We start from the raw sequence: 19588 nt of genomic DNA, 5'->3' as shown, positions 1-19588 counted from the left end.
TTTTTCTTTTCTTTTATTTCTTTTTTTTTTTTTTAGACAAAATCTTGCTCTGTTGCCCAGGCTGGAGTGCAGTGGCATGATCTCGGCTCACTGCAACCTCCGCATCTTGGGTTCAAGTTATTCTCCTGCTTCAGCCTCCCCAGTAGCTAGGATTGCAGGTGCCCACCACCATGCCCAGCTAATTTTTGTATTTTTAGTAGAGATGGGTTTCGCCATGTTGGCCAGGCTGGTCTCAAACTCCTGACCTCAGGTGATCCACCCACCTCGGCCTCCCAAAGTGCTGGGATTACAGGCGTGAGTCACAGCGCCCGGCCTCAGGCCTCTTTTATAAGGGCAGGAATCCCACTTGTGAGGGCTCCACCCTCATGACCTGATCACCCCTCAACGGCCCCACCTCCTCAAACCATCACATCAGACCTGGGGTTCCAGCATATGAATTTTGGGGGGACACGTTCAGTCCATAACAGAGCTGAATGAGCCGCCTGCAGAATGGCAATCGGCCCGTGGGGCAGCTGCCATCCCTGGAGCCCCACTTGGGGCTGGCTTCCCTTGGCCCTGCATCTACAGGGCTCCCTGGCTCCTGGCTCCTTCCTCTCCCTCCCACCAGGCTCCTGCCTGGAGCCAGCGCCCTCTTCCCCACTCCAGTCGTGGGTCCTGCCCACCAGCCTTGAGGCTTCCAGCTCCTTCCGGACCCTGTGCACCTGCCCAGTTCCACCCTCTCCAAATAAACGCCTCTCCTTCCTTGACCTTGCCCTGATCCTCCCTGCTCCGAGGTGCCCCATGTGCGGCAGGAAGAAGCAGCCTCCACAGGACTGCGGTCAGCGGGAGACGGGGCTTCCCCGTGAAGAGGTGCTGAGTGCGAATGCCCACTCCAACACCTGGTCACTGTGTGATCTTGAGAAAGAGTTGAGCCTCTCTGGGCCCTGGCTTCCCCAACAACCAAAGGCTGTACAGAGAGCGGCTTAGGAGAGAGCTCCTGTGTGGGCCGCCGAGGGCTCTGCTGGCTCAGGACATCTGTAGGACCAGTTCCAGCTCCAGTGGGCACCGCCAGCACGCCCAGGTGAGACCGCCTGAGCCCTCAGGGTTTCAGTGTCCTTATCAGCAAACGGGCTAAGGAGCCAGCTTGCAGGGGTGCAGAGGCGTGGGGAGGTGGGGACACCTAGAAAGGGGCAGTGACCTCCTGCCTCTCCCAGCTCTGCCTTCTGCCTTGGGTCAGAGTCATTCCTCCCCCTCCCCCCAACTAGACCGGGCTGCCACTCTCCCCTGCCCTGGCTGGGCACAGGACTGTCCATGACCAATGGCAGGGGTGGGGTTGGGGGGTGCGCCTGCCTTGATCCCAGCTGCTCAGATGGGTCTGAGTTGGGGGGAGCAGAGCTTTCCTGGCCTCCCTGACATGCTGCTTCCTGAAGCCCAGGAGGGGCAGCCCCCCACCCCACACCCCACCCCACCCCCGCCAGCCCTGAGTGGAAATGCCCCTCGGAAAAGGGCCCTGTTGGGGCCCCTGGGGAGGCCCCCAGTCTGGGGTCTTTGCCAAAGAGGGTGAGAGAGAGGTCCCCGGAGGGCCCCCGGGGAAGAGCTGGGGTTGGGTCCATCCCCTGAATGCCTCGCTCCCTCTTCCTCATCCCCTCCTTGGTCACCCCAAGTTCATGGTGGGGGACATGCTGGTGGACAGACAAGTGGCTACAGAGGGCCAGGGGGAGGCGTCTGGGCCTCCAGGGCAGCAGGTGACCCCGAATGTGGGGGCTGCGGCCCTGGGAGACCCCGTGAGAGGCCGTGTATGTGTGAGGTCGGCCTGTGTTCACCGGCTGTTTGTAGGGCAGGAGTCCGGGTATGTGTGTGGTGTGTGTGTCTGAAGGGGGTGTCTGTGGGGCGTTGTTTTGTCTGTGTACCGTGTGGGTGTGGCCCTGTGGTGTGCCTGTGTGTGTCTCGGGGTGCGTATCTCGGTGGTGGGTGTGAGTGCCGAAAGCGGCGGGACTGAGGCTTCCGTCCTCCATCTGTGGTCTGCGGGGAGGGAGTGGACAGCGCAGGGAGCGGACAGGAGCGCTGCGGGATCCCGGGGCCGTGCGGGCCGAGCCACAGGGGAGGGGGGAGGAGGGGGGGGAGGGGAAAGGGGGACGGGGAGGGGAAAGGGGGGAAGGGGGGGTAAGCGGTAGGCGGGGGCCAGGTCTCCCTGCAGGCCCCGCCCCCCCCACCGGCGTGGTGCCCCCGGCGCGAGCAAGGGCGTGGAGTCCGGGGTCGCGGGGGCGCCGAGACCCGCCCCGGGGGCTCCACGCGGACTCCGGCTTCAGTGCTCGGCGCTGCCGCACGGCTGCAAGCCTAGCAATTTTGGGCTGAACAACAAAAGCGAGAGAGAGGGAAGTTGGGGGGCGGGGGCGGCGCGTTTCCCCCCACCCGCCAGGGCCGGTCGCGGGCTCGGAGCAGGTGCCAGGAGGTCGCGCGGCCGGAGCGGGGCTGTGCGGGGCCAGCAGCGCGGAGGCGGAGGCGGGCGGGCGCGAGCGCCGCGCGAGGGGAAAAGTTTCCGACCCTGGAGCGAGAGGCTGAGAAGTTTCGGCCGCGCCAGGCGGCGCCAAAGCCAGGCCAACACTGCCCCCGCGTGGGCGCGCCGCGGCGCTGCAGCCGGCGCAGGGGTCGGGGCCCGCCGCGACCCTTGGGGTAAACTGAGGCTCAGAGAGGGCGACGTGGGCTGCGCAAGGCCACCTGGAGGAGGGGCCGTAGAATCAGGCCTGCTGAGACGGGGGACGGGGCGTGAATGTCCAGAAAGGGAGACAGAAGGGAGGGGACGTCCCAGGGACTGAATCCCACTCCTCGTCCTAGATGTGTCTCCACCCCCTTCCTTCCAGTTACCTCCAGAGTCCAGCAATCAGGTACCCGGTGGAGGGGCGGTGGCAGTGCTGTCTTCTTCCCATCCCTGCAGAGTTTGTCTAAACTAAGCCTAGCTCTATTGCCCTTCTTCTGGAGTTAGGGCGCCTCTCCCAAAAGGCGTCCCCCATCCACAACCCATCCGGGCCCTAAGGACCCCCACCAGCCACCGCCCAGGCCAGTCCCACCGTTTGCAGCCCATTCCTTTGCCATTAAACAAGGCGCCAGGGTGTGGATTCCCTGCTGTTTCCTCAGCGGCCAGGAGGTGGCGAGAAAGACCCGGATCCTGGGCAATGGCGCGGGTCTGGGGGCCACTGACAGCTTCAGGGAAAGAGGTGGCGGCTCAAACTTTGTCCAGGGGGCTGGAACGCAGGTGTGGCAGGGGCAAACCTGGTGGGCAGGGGCTGCCACCTTGTCTTTCGCCACCTCCTGATGCAGATTTGAACATCCACCCCCTCATCCCCAGACTAGGAGAGAAACCGTGGGCCCCAGCCCGTCCCACACAGGTGCTTTGCCTTCTGGGACCAGAGGGTGCCAACCCTTCCGGGGAAACGCATGAGACTAACACAGGGCTCTCTTCCCTCGGCTGGAGTCTGGACGCCCTCACTCCATTGTGGATGTCAGATGGAGGCTTGGTTGGGGAGGACAGAGGCTTGGGGTGGGGGTTCCCCACCCCTAGGCTGAGTTTCCAGCAGGTGCCTGCTTCAGGTGTGGGCTGATCTAGGTCAACAGAGGCTTGGTCCCAAGTTTTTTGGGTTTCGTTGTTGTTGTTGTTTGTTTGTTTGTTTTTTGAGACAAGGTCTTACTCTCTCGCCCAGGCTGGAGTGCAGTGGCGGGATCACAGCTCACTGCAGCCTCAACCACCTGGGCTCAAGCAATCTGCCCGCCTCAGCCTCCCAAGTACCTGGGGCTAGAGGCGTGGACCACCACGCCCAGCTATTTTTTTTTCTTTTTTTAAGAGACAGGGTCTATGTTGCTCAGGCTGGTCTCAAACTCCTGGGCTCAAGCCATCCTCCCACCTCGGCCTTCCAAAGTGCTGGGATTACAGGCATGGACCATTGTGCCCAGCATGTTCCCAGGTTTGAGGTATGTGGCAGGGTCTCCCACCTTCCAGAAGAGGGGTTCACTACAAGTCCTGAACCCCAGGGATGCCCTGTCCCCACCCCTCAGCCTCATCCTGGCTGTGTCTCCACCCCCTTCCTTCCAGGAACCCCCAGAGACCAGCAACCAGGTACCCAGAAAGGCTTGTGGTGTGACACCTACTGGCAGGTCCCAGCCACCTGGGATGTGCCTTTATTTGTGGGGCAAGGAAGGACGCTCCTCATTGCCTGGCCCATGTGTGCCCCTGGCCTTGGGTTCGCGAGTGTTCACCTCTTATCTGGCTACAGTGTTGCGGAGGCCAGGAGGAGATGGTATCCCTTAGGGCAGCCTTGCTTCAGGACCGACTGCAGCACCCGGTTGGGCAGGAGGGACTGCTAGAGTGAGACAGAGGACCAGCTGGCTGCTACCAGGACCTCGGGGCAGGGGACTGGGCTCCCAGTGGGATTCTGTGCTGAAGCCCTGTTGGGCAGGTAGTGCTGTCAGCCCCATTTTAAAAGATGAGGAAACAAATGCAAGGTCAAGCACGGTGGCTCTCGCCTGTAATCCCAGCAGTTTGGGAGGCCAAGGCGGGCAGATCACCTGAGGTCAGGAGTTCAAGACCAGCCTGGCCAGCATAGTGAAACCCTGTCTCTACCGAAAATACAAAAATTAGCTGTGTGTGGTGGCGGGTGTCCCCATTGCAGAGGTTGCAGTGAGCCAAGATTGCACCACTGCACTCCAGCCTGGGCGACAGAGCAACACTCTGTCTCAAAAAAGCAGAGAGGAGAGGGGAGGGGAGGGGAGATGCAGAAAGGAACTGTGATCGGAACCCAGGCACCTGGTTTAGAGCCACCCCTTGACTGCTGCCCTTTGAGGGAGATGCAGGAACACAGGGCGTGGCCACTGCAAGCCCCCACGGTGACTTGGCTCTCAGGGAGGGTCCACTCCCAGCCCCAGCCACTCCACCAAACAGGGCTGCTCCCGGAGCCAGCTGCCAGCAGGGGCTCACCAGCTTCTGGGTCCGGGAGCAAGACCATTTGCCCACCTGCTCCAGGTTTCTGTGCGGGTCCAAGAAGGCTCGGAGGCTGCTTCGCGGCCTCTGAGCAGCGGCCTTCTTCCATGAACAGAAGGGCAGGCTGCTGTTCACGGAGGTGTCCTCAGAAAGGTAGCCCTGTGTCTTCTGGGTGGACCTGGGGGAGACAGGACCCCATGAGCTTCCTGGACTCTGAGTCCCCGGCCCACCCGTGGCTGGCAGGGCCCTTGAGGACTCACACTGGCAACCCGCCTGCTGCTGGGTGGGGAGGTCTGTAGGCAAGGGGGGTGGGGGGCCCTGGCAACGTCCACGAGTCCCATCCCCTTCCCTGGAGCCTCACAGGCCAGCGCAGTCCCAACACGAGGAGCTGGCCAGAGTCTCCTCCTTGGCCCCAGGGTACAGGGCTTTGGGCAAACTCTCCAGCCGTTTTCCGACACTCCCAAACACCCGCTCGGACGCCACTGGCAGGGCGGCCTTCTGGTTCACAATGACGCTCTGTTGGACTGCAGGAGAGAGGGCAGGGTGAGATCTCTGCCCAGGAGGAGGGCACTGGTGCCCCCACCCTCTTTTCCTCCCTCTGGCAGGCAGGGCCGGTCAGAGCCCTGTCTCCATGGCAACCCCAGGCTCCCCAGCGCCTTCTGGCTGCCTCCAGAGAAGCCTTGGGTTTTAAAACCACCTTGCGTGACCATTTCTGTTATACCCAAGCTGTGCCCCTGCGCACCCCCACTCACGCTGCAGCCGGAAGCGTGCCCCCTTTCTCGCAGTGGGGACACCGCTTACCCCATCATAGAAATCCCAGAAACCATGCTGAGAGCGTTGAGGGCTTCAGGGAGGGCTGTCTCAGGGATGGGGGCTCTTCCTGTCCAACAGCAGCCATGCGAGGTGGTCCAGGGACCCTGAGTTCCCCAATGGCCGCCCCAGGATGGAAAGGGCTGGGAAGCAGCAGGCTGGCCCCCACGTCTCCTGGGCACCCTGCTGCCCGGGACACCATGATAGCTCCTTATGGCCAGTGGCTGACACGGAATCATCTCCTGTATGCACCAACTGCCATTCACATGAAATTGTTTCTCTTGGGCTTGTCCTGGCCTTGGATTCCCAAGAGGGGCCCGGGGTCACTCTGGCTTCTATATGTGGCTCTGCGTCACCCACACAAGCCCATCCTGCTTCTGGGGCCTTGGTTTCCCCACCAAACAAACAGAAGTTGGGCAAAAATCACAGCTTCTAACTCCAGCTTCCTGTCACACTAAGGGGGCTGCGTCAGATCCCTCCCAAATCCGCGAAGGTCCTAGGTTTGCAGGGCATCGCCCACAGCTAGACCTTGAGGCAGACATTTCCTGAAACTGCACATAGTGGGTGCTCAATAAACAGCTAGAGGACATTGACTGTTGGGGACCCCGGGGGCTGCTGGATCCTGAGAAGAGGCTGGGCACACAGAAAAAGGTGGAGCTTAGTCAAGGTTATACCAGAGTAAGAACAGGGACTTCTCGCCTGCTTCTCGAGACACACTTCAGAAAATTCACTGGGAATGGCCAGGCGCGGTGGCTCATGCCTGTAATCCCAGCACTTTGGGAGGCAGAGGCAGGTGGATCCCTGAGGTCAGGAGTTCGAGACCAGCCTGGTCAACATGGAGAAACCCCGTCTCTACTAAAAATACAAAATTAGCCAGGGGCGGTGGCGCATGCCTGTAATCCCAGGTACTCAGGAGGCTGAGGCAGGAGAATGGCATGAACCCGGGAGGTGGAGCTTGCAGCGAGCCGAGATCGCGCCACTGCACTCCAGCCTGGGCGACAGAGTGAGACTCCGTATCAGAAAAAAAAAAAGAAAAAGAAAACTCACTGGGAACTGCAAAACAGGCACCATTACATCCAGGGTCTGGTGGCTCTTAGCTTCCTTGCTGGACCTGGCAGTGCCAACTGTCTCCAGGAGAGAGAAAGTTTCCGCTTCCCGGCTTTTCTGGGCACCTCCTCAGGCAGGCTTCGAGGTCTGCCTTCATGGATGTCAAAGGAAGATGCTTCCAATGGCATCTGGACCTCCTCCAGCCCCTGTAGGCTGTGGGGACTGTGGAGGGGAGCAAGTGTGGGCTCTGGAGGCTCCGGCTACGGGTTTCAAGGTGGGCAGATACAGCATATGGGAACCCCTTGGCAGCGAGCAGTCCAAGGTGCTGCCTGCGTTGGAACACCTCCACTGGACTCTGGACCCTCTACTTGGTCTTCGAAGGTCAACCTGACATCCTCCAAGGAGGCCAGTTCAGGCACATCCTCTGCAGGATCACTGATCTCTTGGCCTTTGCAAAGCCAGTCCCTCACTCTAGGGGCCCGGAGCTACAGCCTCTCTGCCCTCCTGGCTAGAACTTTTGGGAGTCTCGAGGCTCCCCATCCTGTCTGCCTACCTGAGCGTCTGCGCTCCCAGTAGCGGAGCGTTGTGTCCTGCAGGGTCTCATCAGCGAATCGCACCCGGAAAGGGCAACGCTGCCTGCAGGGCCTAGAGCCTTCCCCCGAGGGGTTGTGGGTCAGCGCAGCCTTGAGCTTGGGGACCTGTGCACCGTGGGGCCTGCTGAGAGAGGGGAGAGGGGCCTGTGCTCGAAGCCCCCCACCGTACCCCAGCACACACGCACCAGCCCCAGACTCGCTGTGAGATCCTGGACAAGTGCCCTACACTGGTCTTGAAGAATGGATAACGCCAATCACAGCAGCCGGCCTTAACGGAGCAGTTCCTACCTGCCAGGCAGGCTCAAGCACGCGCATACACGAACCCACCAAATGCACACAGTCCCCACGCAATGCTGTTATCATTCTCATTTTATAGTTGAGGAAACAGAGGCACAGAGACTATTCCAAGGCGATGCAGCTGTCAGGCATGGAGCCAAGACCTGCATCCTGGTTCCAGAGCTGGCGCCCTCGCACGTAAAGCAATTTAGCAGAGAGAATAAGAATGCCAGCCCAGGAGTCATGCAGTCCTGGGTTTCTGTCCTGACCCTTTTGAGCCTCAGTTTTCTTGTCTGTAAAATGGGAATCATTGTGCCCACTCTACAGGGTTGTGAAGAAAGGAAATGGGCCGTACAAGCATCCAGCCCAGGGTCTGCAGGACCCAGAGGAAACATCACTAACAGGGAGCTGTTTTTTGTTTTTGTTTTTGTTTTGTTTTTGAGACAGATTCTCGCTCTGTGGCTCAGGCTGGAGTGCAGTGGCGTCATCTCGGCTCACTGCAAGCTCCGCCTCCCGGGTTCACGCCATTCTCCTGCCTCAGCCTCCCGAGTAGCTGGGACTACAGGCGTGTGCCACCACGCCCGGCTAATTTTTGTATTTTTAGTAGAAATGGGGTTTCACCTTATTGGCCAGGGTGGTCCTGAATGCCTGACCTCAAATGATCCACCCCCCTTCGCCTTCCTAAGTGCTGGGATTACAGGCATGAGCCACCGCCCGCCCGCCTGCCTGAGCTGTTCTTATTGTAACTGTCTATCTCAATCATGCCCCATCCCAGCCACGTGGCCTTTGGCAGACTGTCTCCAAGTCTCCATTTTGCAGTTTTTTTTTCCCTTTAAATTATAGGCACAATAATACCATCCTCCTGGGTTTGGTGAGTATCAAATGATTTACATGAGGCATGTAGGACATGGCCTGGCACAGGGTTTGGCCTTAATCAAGGGTATCTGTTATATGTATATTTCATAGATAACATTGTTCCATTTATTGTTATTAATTTCAGCCTCAACCGGGTGCGGTGGCTCACGCCTGTAATCCCAGCACTTTGGGAGGCAGGCAGATCAAAAGGTCAAGAGATCAAGACCATCCTGGCCAACATGGTGAAACCCCCGTCTCTACCAAAAATACAAAAAAATTAGCTGGGCACGGTGGCGTGCGCCTGTAGTTCCAGTTACTCGAGAGGTTGAGAATCACTTGAACCCAGGAGGTAGAGGTTGCAGTGAGCCGAGATCGTGCCACTGCACTCCAGCCTAGCGACAGAGTGAGACTTCGTCTCAAAATAAAAGAAAAAAAAAAATCAGCCTCAAGGGCAAGGCTGCGGGAAGGCCTGCTTGACCCACCTATAGCTCTGTTATTGAGGAAGGTCATGGCTGACCGTTAGTATGCACATATTTATATGTCTGCATCCGTTCATCTGACCACATCTGTATGTCTGTGTAGATGCAGAGGGAATGCTTTTCATCAGCCCCCAAAGAGCCATGCAGTTGGGAGGTGTCAGGACAGTGCCTGGCTACATGCCTTGGGACCTAGTCATCTAACAGTTGTCTGCTCAGGAACCCCTGCTCTCTGCTGGCTGCTGGGCCAGGCAAAGGCATAACCCAGCTCTGCCCGCCTGCCTGAAATCTCAGCATCTTCACTCGAGGGCCACTGGAGCCTGTTCTGAGGCACCACAGTGTCCCCTGCAGGACCTACCAGGGAATCTCACACACAGTAAGGTGCTCAAGTATTTGCTCTTGAATGTGAAAGTCCGTAACTGTGTTTGTCTCTGCTTTTGCTCACATTTGAGAGAATGAATTCCATACTTTTATTTATTTGTATCTTGTGAGAAGTCATGTGTATATTTGGCCTGATTGGTTGAACGTTCTGAGGTTGGTAAATGTGTTTCACTGTTTTTTTTTTTTTTGAGACAGGGTCTTGCTCTGTCACCCAGGCTGGAGTGCAGTGGCACGATCTTGGCTCGCTGCAGCCTCAACCTCCCAGGCTCAAGCAATCCTTCCACCTCAGCCTCCCGAGTAGCTGGAACCACAGGCATGCACCACCACGCCCAGCTAATTTTTGTAATTTTTGTAGAGACAGGGTTTCACCATGTTACCAAGGCTGGTCTCAAACTCCTGGGCTCAAGCGATCCTCCTGCCTCAGCCTCCCAAAGCACTGGGATTATAGGTGTGAGCCACCATGCTTGGCCATGTGTTCCATTTCCAGTCCCTACTCTGATCCATCAGGGGTATCTACCTGGAGTACTGTGTGAGGAACGGTTCTGAGGCTCAGTGGGGAAATATGATCCATTAGTTTTGTCTGCTGTGGGTATGAGATGAGGAAGAATGATATGTTTGTGATGTATTTACTCTCCCTGGTCTTTAAACTCATGGGCAGTGCCGTTCACCCTTCACCCCTGCTTAAGCCTGGAGGAATTTTAACCTGGAGGAACTGTTTCTGTCTTCTTTTCCTCCTCTGTTAAAACTATGGTGTCTAGGCCCAGGTAGGTTCCAATTCCTAGGCTCTTCTCTTACCTCCATCCCTTAGTTTTCTCCCAATATTCAACATATAGTAAAACCTAATAAAAGTTAGAGTAAGAAATGGACAAATGATGGTGGGATGGGTAAAATGATGGAAGACTGGGTGGGTGGGTTGATGGGTGGATGGACTGATGGGTGAGTTAGTGAAAGGGTCTGAATAGAACTGAACTATGAATGTATGGGTAGATGGACAGATGTGTGGCTGGATGATTATGTAGATGGGTATGTAGGTTTGTGGATGGCTTTATGACTAGATTAGCGATGGACAGTGTCCTGGGTTTACAAGTGGATGGAAGGATTTGTAGATGGTTTATCATTGGATCAATGGATGGATGGATAGAAGTGTGGGAGTTTTATTTTTTATTTTTTTATTTTATTTTATTTCATTTTTATTTGAGATGGAGTCTCACTCTGTTGCCCAGGCTGGAGTGCAATGGCACAATCTCGGCTCACTGCAAGCTCCGCCTCCCGGGTTCACACCATTCTCTTGCCTCAGCCTCCCGAGTAGCTGGGACTACAGGCGCCCGCCACCACGCCTGGCTAATTTTTTTTTTTTTTTGTATATTTTTAGTAGAGACGGGGTTTCACCGTGTTATCCAGGATGGTCTCAATCTCCTAACCTCGTGATCCGCCCGCCTCAGCCTCCCAAAGTGCTGGGATTACAGGTGTGAGCCACCGTGCCCTGCCAAAGTGTGGGAGTTTTAGATGGATGACTGGCTAGCTGGTTGGCCAGGTAGATGAATGGATCCACAGGACACCTGATTCATGGGTGGGTGGGTGAGTGAATGTATGGATGGATGGAGTCATGGGTCCATGATAGATTAATGGGTGGACAGAAGGATGGATGGATAGATGGAGAGATTCATGAACGGGTTGTAGAAGACTTGGTTCATGGATGAGATGGATGCAAGGATGGATGGGTGAATGGGAAAATGAATATATGAATAGATTCATGGATGAATTATGTGTTGGAAGAAGACCTCATTAATGGATGGGTTGATTCATTGATGAACTGGCGAATGAATCTTGAATGGGTTGGTAGAAGATCTGATTCACGGACAGACATATGTAAGGATGGATGAATGGGTAGATAGGTGGATAAATGAATACATTCATGGGCGAAAGAGGAAAGAAAGGAGGAAAGAAATGCCCCTTTCCTCCACTACCCTACCCTTATCCCGCCCAACACTCACTGGTTGGCCTTTCTGACAGTGGTGAATTGTGAGTGATCACCCTTCAGGGGCCCCAGAATAGGTGTCTGCTGGAGCAAAATCTTCGTAAGACTATCCTGGAGGTGCGATGACTGGCCCCTTAAAGACAAACAGGCCACATCTGGCATGAGTGGCCAGGCTGTCCCGCCCTGGAAACATCGATGGCAACCCCGTCCCCACCAAGAAGCGGACTGACGCTTACCACAGGTCTGGGAGGAATGAACAGTTGGGACACCGCGGAGACCCTGGGCAGTGCTCTAATACAACCCTTTGATGTTGCGGTGCTGGGGATGCTGGAGCCAGGAGGAAACAGTTGTGAGCCTTGGCTGGGGGACGGTCCTTTCTAGTCCTGTAGCCTCGGGGTGATGGCAGACCAGCCCTCAAGGACGGGTTGCGAGGGCTCTGAGATACTCAGCTAACATTAGCATCCTTCTAGCCTGGGTGGTGGGGGTGGTGGGTGCGGGGACACAAGGGACCACCCCCCACCGGAAATGACTCGGGCCCGCCCCCCGGGCCCCGCGGGCCCTCACTCAGTGGCTCCGGCTCCTCGGCGCACTTCTCCTGGAGCTGGTGCAGGAACTCACGGGACCTGCTGGGGAGGAGCTCTCCTAGGAAGGCGCCCAAGAAGTCGGGGTCCTCCCTGGCCACGCGCCTCCGGGGGCGCTCGCGCTCTCCAGGCCCTGGCTGCCTGGGCGCCGATTCCCGGGACGCGCCGGCCGACAGCAGGGGAGGCGGCAGCAGGGACCGCAGCAGCCCCCGCTTCCGCACGGCCCGCCGGGTCGCGGTGAGCAAGGCGGGCAGGCGCGGCGGGAGGCGTCCGACGCCCACCCCGGGCTCGGCGTCCCCTTCCGGCCACCACGCGGCGCCGCCCCCCGGGATCCTCGAGCCCCCGGAGCCCCGCGCGCCCAGAGCCGCTCGGAGCGCGGGCGGGGTCAGCTTGGGCAGCCGCGGGTCGCTGCTGCGTCGGAAGTCTCCGTCGCCAGGGAGCCCCTTGGGCGCCAGGTCCTGGGCCCCTGGGAGAATTCGACGCCAGAACATGCTTGGCCCCGCACTCAGCTCACCGCACCCTCAGCGCGCGTGGGTGGGGGGCGCCGGCTGAGGTGGGGAGGGCATAGTCCAGCCCCAGGCCATATTGCCCCGGGCGGGGGGCAGCGCGGTGCGGGGTGAACGCCACCGGCCCGGCGGACAGCGAGTGGCTTCAGGCGGGAGCTCCCAGAGCCTCTGTTTCCTCACCTGAAAAATGGTGACAGCAAGAGTAGCCAACTTTGGGGGTTGCTGTGACGTTTAAATGAGCAAGTACATGCCAGTCTTAGAAAAGCAAGCTCGGTACAGTGCCAGGCACGCTGGCCAAGCTTACACATAGACTAGCTCCCATTCTTAGTATTTAAAAGTTATTATTATTTAGGATTTAGTCCCAGCTCCACCACTTATTAGCTTTGTAACCTTGGCCAAGCCAATTAACTTCCCTCTGCCTTCCCTGGGGGCTCTGGTCTGCAGAACGGGGATAATAGCAGCACCTGCCTCTCTGCAGCCGTGAAACGGCATCACCGCTGGTAGAGAGCACACTTAGCCTGCCTTGCAGTGTTCAAATCGTGGAAGCTGTTACCGTCATTAGCGCTCTACTGGGAATTAGGAAACCTGGAACCAGCTTGAGGGAAGAGAGACCTGACCAGCAGCCTCCCAGCCCTGGTGCTGCCTCAGAGACCCCTGGGTGGGGAGCCTGTTGAAAATACAGATGACTTACCCCCAGCCCCCATTCTGATTCAGTACGTCTCTGCTGGAGCCAAGACAGTTTTTTGTTCTTGTTGTTGTTGTTAAAGAGATGGGGTCTTGCTAAGACGGGGTCCTGCTGTCGCCCAGGCTGGAATGCAATGGCACCATCATAGCTCACTGCAGCCTCAAATTCTTGGGCTCAAGTGACCCTCCTGCCTCAGCCTCCCGAGTAGCTGGGACTACAGGCATACACCACCACAGTTGGCTAATTTTTGTATATTTTGTAGAAATGGGGTAGAATTTTTTTGTATTTATGTTGCGCGGGCTGGTCTTGAACTCCCGGGCTCAAGTGATCCACTTGCCTTGGCCTCCCAAAGTGCTGGGATCACAGGCGTGAGTCCCCACTTCTGGCCAAGACACAGACTTTTAACAAACTCCCCCTTTGGGAGGCAGAGCCCCAGTCTTACTCCCAGCTCTGACACTGAGGGGTTTCTAAGCCTGCTTCCTCCCAACCACACCCCACTCCCAGATTGTTGTCAGCTCTGAGCTGACTCCTGGGCAGTGTCACACTCACCCTGGTGGGCTTCTGGGTGGGGCCCTAGAAGGTCCTGTGAGTTTAGAGCTCTCTACAGGCAGGCTGTAGAGCCCATCATCCTTGCCTGGTGCCTCTCCCAGCCCCTCCCGGCTGCCTCTGGGCCGCTTCAGGGTCATTGTGATCCGCCCCTCACCCCTGGGCATCTGAGTAGCAGTGGGCACTGAGGCCTGGGGACTAAGGGTGGGGCTATTGTGCCCTGGATGCCCTGGCCGCAGCCACCTGGGGCACTGGGACTCTGACCAGGGCAGCCAGGCCTACCCTTTCCAGATCTGGGAGGCTCAGGCTGGGTGGCTCTGGAAGTAGAACTTCCACCCCAAGACCAGGCAGTCAGAATACAATGGATCTAGAAATGAACAGACCCTGCGGGGCACGGTGTCTCACGCCTGTAATCCCAGCACTTTGGGAGGCCGAGGCGGGCGGATCACCTGAGGTCAGGAGTTCAATACCAGCCTGGCCAATATGGTGAAACCTCGTCTCTACAAAAAATACCAAAATTTGCCATGCATGGTGTTGTGCACCTATAATCCCAGCTACTTGGGAGGCTGAGACAGGAGAATCACTTGACCCTGGGAGGCGGAGGTTGCAGTGAGCTGAGATCATGCCACTGCACTCCAGCCTGGGTGACAAAGCGAGACTCCATCTCAAAAATAATAATAATAATAATCCAAGGTCTGGGTGCTAGGTGTGCTTCTTGCTATTGAGATGTCATTTCTTTCAGGCAGTCTCAGCTGACAAAGAAATGTGTGTGTATACTATTAAACACACACATATCTATAAATAATTCTATAGGTAACCATCTGTACTTATATTAAGCTAAACATGAGCTCATGCTGACATCTCCAACTCTAATCCGTTACACGGATCATTTGAGACTCTGTCTCAAGAAAAAAAAAAGAGGCCAGGTTCCAGTGGCTCATACCTGTAATCCTAGCACTTTGGGAGACCGAGGCAGGTGGATTGCCTGAGCTCAGGAGTTCGCAACCAGCCTGGGCGACATGGTGAAACCCCATCTCTACTAAAATACAAAAAAATTAGCCGGGCGTGACAGCGTGTGCCTGTAGTCCCAGCTACTTGGGGGGCTGAGGTAGGAGAATTGCTTGAACCCGGGAGGCGGAGGTTGCAGTGAGCCGAGATCGCGCCACTGCACTCCAGCCTGGGCAACAGAGTGAGACTCCATTTCCATAAAAAAAAAAAGAGCTGGGCACAGTGGCTCACGCCTGTAATCCCAGCACTTTGAGAGGACAAGGCGGGTGGATCACGAGGTCAGGAGATCGAGACCATCCTGGCTAACACGGTGAAACCCTGTCTCTACTAAAAATACAAAAAATTAGCTGGTTGTGGTGGCGGGTGCCTGTAATCTCAGCAACGCAGGAGGCTGAGGCAGGAGAATGGTGTGAACCCAGGAGGCGGAGCTTGCAGTGAGCGGAGATCGCGCCACTGCACTCCAGCCTGGGCGACAGAGCAAGATTCCATCTCAAAAAAAAGAAAGAAAGAAGAAAGGAAGGAAGGAAGGAAGCAAGAAAGAAAAGAAATTAACAGACCCACTTTCAAGTCCATGGTCTGCTGTTTTGCTGTGTGATCCTGGAGAAGTGTCTTCTTTCTCAGGACTCCCTGGGCCTTATCTCTGAGTCTTGGCTGGGAGAGGGCCAAGAGGAAGCTCATAGTATTGTGAAGCTGGGGTGGGAGACAGAGGTCATTTACATGAGTATTTCACTGGCGTGGCATAGTTTCATAATTTGAAAATGAAGAAATGACTTTGTAATTCAAATAACAGAGTGACTCACTAGAGAACGCGTCGCCAAAGATATATTCTATTTTCTGTCAATGCTTCTCACCAGGGATGGAGGGACATACTTTCCTGGAGAGCTACAATATTGAGTGGGGGAGGGAGATATTTTTGTATTTATTTAAAGGGTATGTGTCTTTTTTTAATGGCTGCGAAACACCAGATTAACTAGACGGTTTCTTTTTTTCTTTTCTTTTCTTTTCTTTTTTTTTTTTTTTTTGGAGACGGAGTTGCGATCTCAGCTCACTGCAAGCTCCGCATCCTGGGTTCACCCCATTCTCCTGCCTCAGCCTCCCGAGTAGCTGGGATTACAGGTGCCCACCACCACGCCCGGCTAATTTTTTTGTATTTTTAGTAGAGACGGGGTTTCACCGTGTTAGCCAGGATGGTCTCGATCTCCTGCCCTTGTGATCCACCCGCCTCGGCCTCCCAAAGTGCTGAGATTACAGGCGTGAGCCACTGCGCCTGGCCTAACTAGATGGTTTCTAAGGAGCCCTCCAGCCCTTGCACTCTGCAAATATTTATCAAGGAACTACTATGTGCTAGGCTTGGGAATTCAGAGATGCCAGAGGCTTTGAGGTCAGGGAGCCGGCCAGTCCTGGGAAGGCCTTGGAGCGTGGCTGTGGGGAAGGGGCTTGCTCTTCTGTTGACAGGAAATAAGACTGGGCTGGATTTTTAGGCATACAGAGAGCTTGGATCAGAGCTGCCCCCTGGCGGAGGGTTCCGGACACCCCCACCGATTGAAATTGCCCAGGATCAATCCCTTTGCTTAAAGACACAGAAAATGAAGCTTGGGAGAGGGGCTCAGACCAGGGGTAGCAGTTGTGACCTAGAATAGTCTAGAGGGTATGCCAAATAATATGCACATACACACATCCTGCGGACTCAATGCAGAAGGGGCTTTTTAGCATCCCCTTTCTACCGTAGCTCTCAGCACATTTAGAGCAAACACACTTTAAGCACCTTCTGTGTGCGTCGCCCAGAGGAAGGAACACCAGGATAGTATTATTATTATTTTATTTTTGAGACAGAGTTTCGTTCTTGTCACCCAGGCTGGAAAGCAATGGCGCGATCTAGGCTCATTGCAACCTCTGCCTCCTAGGTTCAGGCTATTCTCCTGCCTCAGCCTCAGAGTAGCTGGGACTACAGGCATGCACCACCATCCCTGGCTAATTTTGTATTTTTAGTAGAGACGGGGTTTTGCCATGTTGGCCAGGCTGGTCTCAACCTCAGGTGATCCGCCTGCCTTGGCCTCCCAAAATGCTGGGATTAGAGTCGTGCACCACCGCGCCCTGCCAACACAAGGATATTATTAATAGTATAGGAAAAATGAACTTAAGATGGATATTGTCATTATAACAGCTTCCATTTCCTGAGAACCCACTGCAGGTGCTGAGCTGAAGGTCTGACGTGCAATGTCCCACAAGTTTAACCCTCTCAGAGCATCAGAAGTTGAGTAATTATTGCGTTGCTCAACTTCCTCTTCTGACAGGAGACTGAAGCTCGGAGATGTTAACAGGCTCTACCCACCTGCAAGCTCCCGTTTCCATCACCGCTGCCTCGGAGATAGCTCCAGAATTTCTTTGCATGGGAGGAGCCTAGGGAAGGGCCACGCTTTTGGAATGGAAACGTCATGGGCTTGTTTTGCTCATTTCAGTGGGAATCCCATGGCACTGCCGAGAGTATTTCTTTTTATTTTATTTATTTTGGGGGGTCGGTATTATTTTAAGATGCTAATGGAGATGGGTGGATTTGAGGACCAATGGCTTTTTTTTCCCTTTTTACTCAAAGCCCGCACAACACACTCGTTTTTAGAAGTCCAGCCTGCAGCCTCCAAACGAACTGTTGTACGTGCTGGGGACGGGGAGAGGGCGACGCTGCGGCTCTTTTCCGTTCGGGAGGTCCTTCTAGATTCCCAAAAGTCAATTTAGTCAAGTTTTGAGCTGTAACCTGTGTTGGGCGCGGTGGCTCACGCATGTAATCCCAGCAGTCTGGAAGGCCGAGGTGGAAGCCTCGCTTGAGGCCAGGAGTTCAAGATCAGCCTGAGCAACAGGGTGAGACCCCGTCTCTAATTTTTTTTTTTAAAGAAGTCAAATTAGGCCAGGTGCGGTGGCTCACGCCTATAATCCCAACACTTCGGAAGGCACAGGCGGGCGGATCACTGGAAGTCAGGAGTTCGAGACCAGCCTGGCCAACATGGTGAAAACCCGTCTCTACTAAAAATACAAAAATTAGCTGGGTGTGGTAGCTCACGCCTGTAGTCCCAGGTACTCTGGAGGCTGACGCAGGAGAATCGCTGGAACCTGGGAGGCAGAGGTTGCGGTGAGCCGAGATCGCGCCACTGCACTCCAGCCTGCTTGACAGAGCAAGATTCTGTCTCAAAAAAAAAAAATTTTTTTTTAAATTATTTTTCAAAAGAAGTCAAGTTAAATCCGGAGCCCGCGCGGGGGAGGGGCGAGCTGAGCGAGGGGGTGGAGCCAGCCATGGGCCCGCCCCTAAACGCCCGGAAGTGACGTTGGCGGACAAAGGCAGCGCGCGCCGCGAGCTGTCGCGTCTGGTCGTGGTCTGGCGGAGTTGCGGTTGGCTTGTGGCGTCTCCGCCGCCGCCGCCCTCCCTTCCTCTTCCCCATCTTCTTCTCTTGGTCCCGGGAGCCCCCGCCCGGAGTGAGTAGCGCGAGGCGGTGCGAAGGGTAGGCAGCCGCCGGGAGAGGGGAGGCTGCGACCCCTAACTGTTTCGGCGCCCTGAGGTCCCGGGTCCCCGGCTCGTCACGTGACCCGGCGCGTGCGCGCGGGCCGGCACAGGCCCCACGTGCGCGTCCCCAAGAGGTCTACGGGCCGGACCTGGGCAGGGACTACGGAGCAGTCCATGGGTCGGGGTACAGGAGGAAAGTCAAGGCACTCAAAGCCCAGGCAGGGCACTCCCCCACCCCGGTCCCCAGACCGCAGCAAATCCCTTTCTCTGAGCCTGTTTCCCTTCCGAGAAACAGGGATATGGAGAGCGCCCACTTGGAGGATGGATGGGAGGAATCGGTAAAATCGGTAAAATGCCCAGTTCAGAGCCTGGCACAGTTAAGTGCCCGCTGCACAGAAGTTGCTGTCGTATTTAACCTTGGGTCCCACCCGAGCGCCAGCCCGACACAGGTGCAGCTCAAAAAAGACAGCCCGAGAGCCCTTGCGGCCAAGGTCAGCCTGTCTGCGGGGAGGCTGCCATATCGAAAAGCCCAGACTTTGCTGCGCACCAACTGTGTGATCTCTCCCTCTGGGCTTTGGTTTCTCCTCTGTACTATAAGTGATTGCCACAACTGGTGTCAGAGGCCCTGACAGCGGGGAGGGACAGTGTAACCGGTGGTTGTGGTGTGTAGAATGATTGTCCAGTGAGATGGGATGAGCCTCTGGGAGGAACCAGGGCTGGTATAAGGAGCCTGGATTCCCTCCTTAATTCTGTTCTCGGCTTCCTGTTTGTATGTTTAAAGACACGTCACTTCCTTTAGTGTGCTGGTTTTTCTCTATGTAAACTGAGGACTGTGCGGGGGTTGGAAGGATGCATGGAGCGTTTTGGTGGAGGCCGGAAGCCCTAGGATCACAAGGATAGCATCTAAAAAATCTCGGTGGGGCTTCTGTGCTTATAGGCAGAGGAAGCTCACTCCCCACTCTGGCTGATTTGCAGAGCTGTTTGAGTCTGCTGGCTTGGCCGCCCAGCATACCAGTAACAGTCCCCTAGGTGTGTCCAATACAGCTTCTGTGGCATTCTAAGGCAGTTTTCCCATTTGATCCTTATAGTGGGCAGAGTTGACAAGAATCTCATTTGACAGAGATTTCTAAGCTCAAGAGAGAATATGTGCCCGGCACTGTGCAAAGCACTTTAAGCTTTTCATATGCACTTTCAATCACAGCCTTTCTGTAGAGTCGGTATTACTGTTCCATTTTATAGGTGAACTGAGGAATGGTGAGGTTTAATGTCTTGTCTGTGCTTACACAGCAGGTGTGCAGAGCCAAGATTCAGATCTGGTTCATCTGGCTCCATCAGAGCCTTTGTTAGTTTTTGTCTTCTTCCCTCCCTTTCTCACTTCCTTCTTTTTCTTAGAGCACTCTGC

The 19588-nt window shown here is 55.9% G+C and overlaps 2 protein-coding genes across 22 annotated transcripts in view; one reads left to right on the top strand and one right to left on the bottom strand.

Moving 5' to 3' along the window:
- The first annotated feature begins 753 nt into the window (after positions 1–753).
- Positions 754–19588, top strand: part of NTMT1 (N-terminal Xaa-Pro-Lys N-methyltransferase 1) — a 26665-nt gene continuing 7830 nt past the window's right edge. For 4 of the 21 annotated variants that reach the window (XM_063788179.1, XM_063788180.1, XM_054658459.2 and 1 more), the window contains exon 1: positions 18025–18158. The gene's annotated coding sequence lies outside the window, so the exon portion shown is untranslated. Of the gene's footprint in view, positions 1061–17994; positions 18185–18303; positions 18534–19588 lie in introns of those variants that run through there. The other 17 variants (XM_009457488.5, XM_054658458.2, XM_009457478.5 and 14 more) reach the window with 13 other exon arrangements.
- On the bottom strand, positions 4105–12497 carry C9H9orf50 (chromosome 9 C9orf50 homolog). The gene is made up of 7 exons (XM_016961830.3): positions 11932–12497; positions 11604–11694; positions 11384–11500; positions 7362–7525; positions 5313–5475; positions 4985–5129; positions 4105–4334 (listed from the first exon to the last, which is right to left on the bottom strand). The coding sequence occupies exons 1-7, from the start codon at positions 12437–12439 to the stop codon at positions 4242–4244; spliced, it is 1281 nt and encodes a 426-aa protein (XP_016817319.2). The 5' UTR covers positions 12440–12497; the 3' UTR covers positions 4105–4241.

The sequence above is a fragment of the Pan troglodytes genome, chromosome 11 (assembly GCF_028858775.2).
Source record: "Pan troglodytes isolate AG18354 chromosome 11, NHGRI_mPanTro3-v2.0_pri, whole genome shotgun sequence".
Classification (NCBI taxonomy): domain Eukaryota; kingdom Metazoa; phylum Chordata; class Mammalia; order Primates; family Hominidae; genus Pan; species Pan troglodytes.
Note: the sequence above shows the minus strand (reverse complement) of the source record. Positions and strands in the feature narration are given on the sequence as shown.

Coding starts and splice junctions, on each gene's coding strand:
- C9H9orf50 (XM_016961830.3), bottom strand. CDS start 12,439: ATGTTCTGGCGTCGAATTCTCCCAGGGGCCCAGGACCTGGCGCCCAAG. Junction 11,501..11,603: donor TCATTCCTCCCAGACCTGTG/GTAAGCGTCAGT, acceptor TTTGTCTTTAAG/GGGCCAGTCATCGCACCTCC. Junction 7,526..11,383: donor ACTGTCAGAAAGGCCAACCA/GTGAGTGTTGGG, acceptor CCCCTCTCTCAG/CAGGCCCCACGGTGCACAGG.